The sequence below is a fragment of the Primulina huaijiensis genome, chromosome 15 (assembly GCF_012295235.1).
Source record: "Primulina huaijiensis isolate GDHJ02 chromosome 15, ASM1229523v2, whole genome shotgun sequence".
Classification (NCBI taxonomy): Eukaryota; Viridiplantae; Streptophyta; class Magnoliopsida; order Lamiales; family Gesneriaceae; genus Primulina; species Primulina huaijiensis.
In genome coordinates this window covers 19,235,907-19,240,252 of record NC_133320.1, presented here as the reverse complement: position 1 = coordinate 19,240,252, position 4,346 = coordinate 19,235,907, and the positions used below count along the sequence as shown (strand labels likewise).

The window sequence follows — 4,346 nt, the reverse complement described above, 5'->3', positions numbered from 1 at the left end:
GTATCTTTATTTTTTAAAAAAAATATTATTTAGGTTTTAATCATTAAAATATTTCAAAAAAATATTAAATTACTAAAATAAAAAAAATATGAAATGCTGTGTGGATATGCAAGAAACACCTACGACAAACCAAATCATCCCCACCGTACAATGGTACACCCCATAGTCATCCAATCCAACGGTCCGTATTCGGTAAATTTATATATATGTATAGATGTGGTACTCGATCAGTACGCACTCTTTTTCAGACAAAACTTTGTTCTCCTGAATTTCTCACTCTCTCTCTAGAAAATGGGTATCTATCACTTTTCTTAATTTTGTCGAAGTTACTTCTCCGTTTTTTTGCTTCAGTTTGATGGATCCGCTGTTTGATTTTTTCCGTGTGCAGCCAAGATTAAGATTGGAATCAACGGTATTGGATCTGATATATATTTGTTGGACTTTTCATTTGAGTGATTTTTCTCTGATTAATGATGGAAGAGTATTGTTGCTATTTTAGGATCTGGAAGAATCGGGCGGTTGGTGTCCAGAGTGGTTCTTCAGAGAGACGGTGTCGAGCTTGTTGCAGTCAACGATCCCTTTATTACCGTGGACTACATGGTATTTTTATTATTTTATTATTTGATTTTTGTCGTTTTATTTCCTGTTTCGCTCTCTGTGGATCTGAGTCGACAGTGGAGGATGGATTATTTTGGTTTCTTTTTGATTTGGTAATTACCATGTTACATTGTCTGCTTGCTTCTAAGCTTGGAGTAGCTAGAAACTTTTACTTTGATGCGTTTATCGTTTATTTAAACTGCGTGACTACGGCCCACCTCGGTTTCAAGTGCAGAAATGTTAGAACCGTTAATCCTTCTTGTTTTGTCATTTGTGTTAAGGGTACGTTTAGAGTCATGAAAATGGGGGGTGGTTGGAAGAGGGTTCGTTAGGATTTGTGTCAATTTTGCGTTGCTTCTGAGTTGAAATCCTCAAACCTAGGCTTCTGAATGTGGGGCTTGTTTATACTTTTTGTTACATGTGAAATGTTTGGCATCAGGTATGGTCCTTGCTTATTCCTTTTTTTTTGTTATTTGGTTGATGATTATTTCTGTGTTGTGTAGACTGCTAACTGAAATTTTAATATGGTGATATTGAAGGAACCCTGAGGAGATCCCTTGGGGTGACACTGGTGCGGAATATGTTGTGGAGTCAACTGGAGTATTCACTGATAAGGATAAGGCTGCGGCCCATTTAAAGGTATGGGTTTCTTTAATTGTCAACGTCGCCATCACCATTGTTTTTGTGTTTGCCGTTCTTCGCAATCCAAATCGAAGTCACTATGTTGCATGTTGGTTCCTCGTATGATTCTCCTCCAATTGTTTTACGATCGTTCCATAGTTTCCATGAATCTGTATCTGCTATTCGGGTTGATATATGAGTATGTTTTTTGTAAAGTGTGAGGATGTGATGGTTCCTTTCAAATTGGTAGATGTAAAAGCGCTAGTGATATTTATCCGGGAAATCACTGCATCTATATTCATACACTTCCGAAATCGGGACATGAATGTTTTTTTGAGAGTTTATTGGTAGAAAAAATTTTCCTCCCAACTTCAGTACAAATACCATAAGTTAGCCCCAGAAAGTAATTTATCTTCTGCAAATATTTGAATCGTCAGGGGGGTGCAAAGAAAGTTGTTATTTCCGCTCCAAGCAAAGATGCACCCATGTTCATTGTTGGTGTCAATGAGAAGGAGTACACACCAGATCTCAATGTTGTTTCCAATGCTAGCTGCACCACAAATTGTCTTGCTCCCTTGGCCAAGGTTCGTTGACACTTTTTTTCCATGTGCTTTTCATGTTTCTCTTCTGAAATATCTGTTTTTTTTTTCAATTTTGTGCTAAATGAACCTGCAGGTTGTTAATGATAGGTTTGGCATCGTGGAAGGTCTTATGACGACCATCCACTCTATTACAGATAGGTTTGATAAATTGTTTTATTTCTTTTTAATTTGTTCTTACTGCTGATGGTGTTTTGACTTTCATTTAGCCACTCAAAAGACTGTGGATGGACCATCTGCAAAGGACTGGAGGGGTGGAGAGCTGCCTCTTTCAACATCATTCCCAGCGACACTGGAGCAGCAAAGGTATATGGCCTCGGGCCACACTTTTGCATTGTTCTTATTTTGGATGAATAGGAGCTGGTTATTCTCCACTCAAAAGTTTCATGTTTCATGTTTCATGTGCAGATGAGGTAATTTTATTCGCTAAGAATGGGGATTTTTCTCACCTATTAATACATTTTTTGCTACATTTTGTTATTATTATTATTATTAGGCTGTTGGCAAAGTTCTTCCTGCTCTGAACGGGAAATTGACTGGCATGGCCTTCCGTGTCCCAACTGTAGATGTCTCTATGGTAGATCTTACCGTGAGGTTGGAAAAGAATGCTACATATGAGCAAATCAAAGCAGCTATCAAGTAAGAACATCAGCTTTAACAGTATGCACTCACAGGCTTTTCTGCATATAATATTGTATATTTCTTGAGAATGTGGCCGTTGGCCTGGTTTAACCATTGTGCCTAGGGTTTTGTTAGGGAGGAGTCTGAGGGGAAATTGAAAGGGATATTGGGGTACACCGATGAGCATGTTGTATTGACTGACTTTGTTGGTGACAGCAGGTGGGCATGCTGTTATGCAGAGTTGTTTCCCTCGTCGGCTTATATATTTACTATTTTGAATGTTATGGACTTGTTAATGCTGTGACCAAACGGTGAAATATATCTGGATTTGCTTTTGCCTTTTGGAGACCAATAACAGTGGTGATTGTTGAATTGCAGGTCAAGTATCTTTGATGCTCAAGCAAGGATTGCATTGAACGGAAACTTTGTCAAGCTCGTCTCTTGGTATGACAATGAATGGGGTTACAGGTAATTCTAGTTCATCCTTTCCATGGTTCATACAGGCAGCTCTGTATTCAAAGAATATCTGAGTAGTTTTTGCCACTTTGCGCGCGGTTGATCAGTTTCCTCTTTTGCTGCAGCACGCGAGTGGTTGATTTGATCAGGCACATAGCGTCCGTGAAGTAATTCCAAAATCTCGGAGTACTCATCCTGGTGCCACATTCTCTAATAAAATGAGCTCTGATGGTAACAATCATAATCAATTCTTGCAGCGGCTTGTTTATTACATTTTTCATGCTTTGAAGAATTTTTTGGTGATAATAGACCTTATTTCTAGTACCGATGTGTGATAATGTTGAGGTGCTCGTATTTTCCTCCTAAAATCATGTGCTTCTATTAGGAATGCGAACGAGCTAAGCCGAACTGAAAAGTATTAGGTTCGAGCTCGGCTCATGAAGTATATATAGGTTCAAACTTGATTCAAGCTTTTATCACGAGGTTTGAGCTCGGTTTGTTTTGAAATTACTAAGCTCGCGAATAGTTCGAGTGCGGTTTGTTAATAGTTCATTTATCATTTTAATGAGTCTGGCTCAAGCTTAACTCGTTAAGTGAACTCGTTTTTTAACTTGTTAAACAAGCTCATTTTCGATATTGGACAATGCAATGCAAGTTGCATTCCAATGCTTGAGTTATTATATGCTCCATGCTTGGTTCATTTACATCCATAGCTCCTGCATATAAAATTGCTCTATACGATTTCCCTAGTCTGGTCTTTCAGCGGATGACCATGTGTATTTTCTTTAATTCTTCGCATCATTGTTGAACAAGGATGTCCTAATCGATCATGGCAATTGGTTAATATTGAAGAATTATCAACTACCATGTTTGATTCAATGTGACTTATATGTATATAATGCAATCCAGTAGGGAGCATTGATAGTTTTTCAATCACATATTTATTTCCTTATTTATATGTGGTAAGACACATATATTTCTCATTCCCTTCATTCATTGTTTGAGTATCATACCCATGAGAATATATATCATTAAAACTCAACAAATTTTTTTTCGATTGTGGTGAATACAAAGCATCATTAATCAAAATTTTTGTACTATTAGGTAACAAAAATTGTGCTTTACCACAACATTTAATCAAGTCTACATGACATGATATTGTATTCACCATTGTTTTTGCTGGTTTTAGTTCCAAGAAATATATTTTATCTCGGAGGATAGTGTGCGTTGTACCGCTATCAGGTATGCAAACTTCAGCTTTGTTCATAACATTTTTCATATTTGAACTTCAAAAAAAATGCAATGTAATAAAATTATTAACAATACATTTATAAAAATAAAATAAAATTCAATACACACGATAAAACATTATCATACAAGTACAAGGAAAAACAAAATATTTTACATATCTATTCCACCAGCAAATTGATCATTGTCCGAGAAATCAATCAG

The 4,346-nt window shown here is 36.8% G+C and overlaps 1 protein-coding gene across 1 annotated transcript; it reads left to right on the top strand.

Annotated features, from left to right (window-relative positions):
* Positions 1-248: 248 nt before the first annotated feature.
* On the top strand, positions 249-3,278 carry LOC140958480 (glyceraldehyde-3-phosphate dehydrogenase, cytosolic-like). The gene is made up of 11 exons (XM_073415933.1): positions 249-295; positions 389-412; positions 500-600; positions 1,137-1,236; positions 1,656-1,802; positions 1,894-1,958; positions 2,027-2,123; positions 2,314-2,456; positions 2,574-2,657; positions 2,817-2,906; positions 3,020-3,278. Exons 5-11 carry the CDS (start codon positions 1,704-1,706, stop codon positions 3,063-3,065), a joined length of 624 nt encoding a protein of 207 aa, XP_073272034.1. The 5' UTR covers positions 249-295; positions 389-412; positions 500-600; positions 1,137-1,236; positions 1,656-1,703; the 3' UTR covers positions 3,066-3,278.
* Positions 3,279-4,346: the final 1,068 nt, after the last annotated feature.

What these genes read in the sequence shown, in the direction of transcription:
- LOC140958480 (XM_073415933.1), top strand. Translation starts at nt 1,704, where the DNA reads ATGTTCATTGTTGGTGTCAATGAGAAGGAGTACACACCAGATCTCAAT. An exon ending in GCGACACTGGAGCAGCAAAG is followed by an intron (nt 2,124 to 2,313) that starts GTATATGGCCTC and finishes TATTATTATTAG; the next exon opens with GCTGTTGGCAAAGTTCTTCC. An exon ending in GACTTTGTTGGTGACAGCAG is followed by an intron (nt 2,658 to 2,816) that starts GTGGGCATGCTG and finishes GTTGAATTGCAG; the next exon opens with GTCAAGTATCTTTGATGCTC.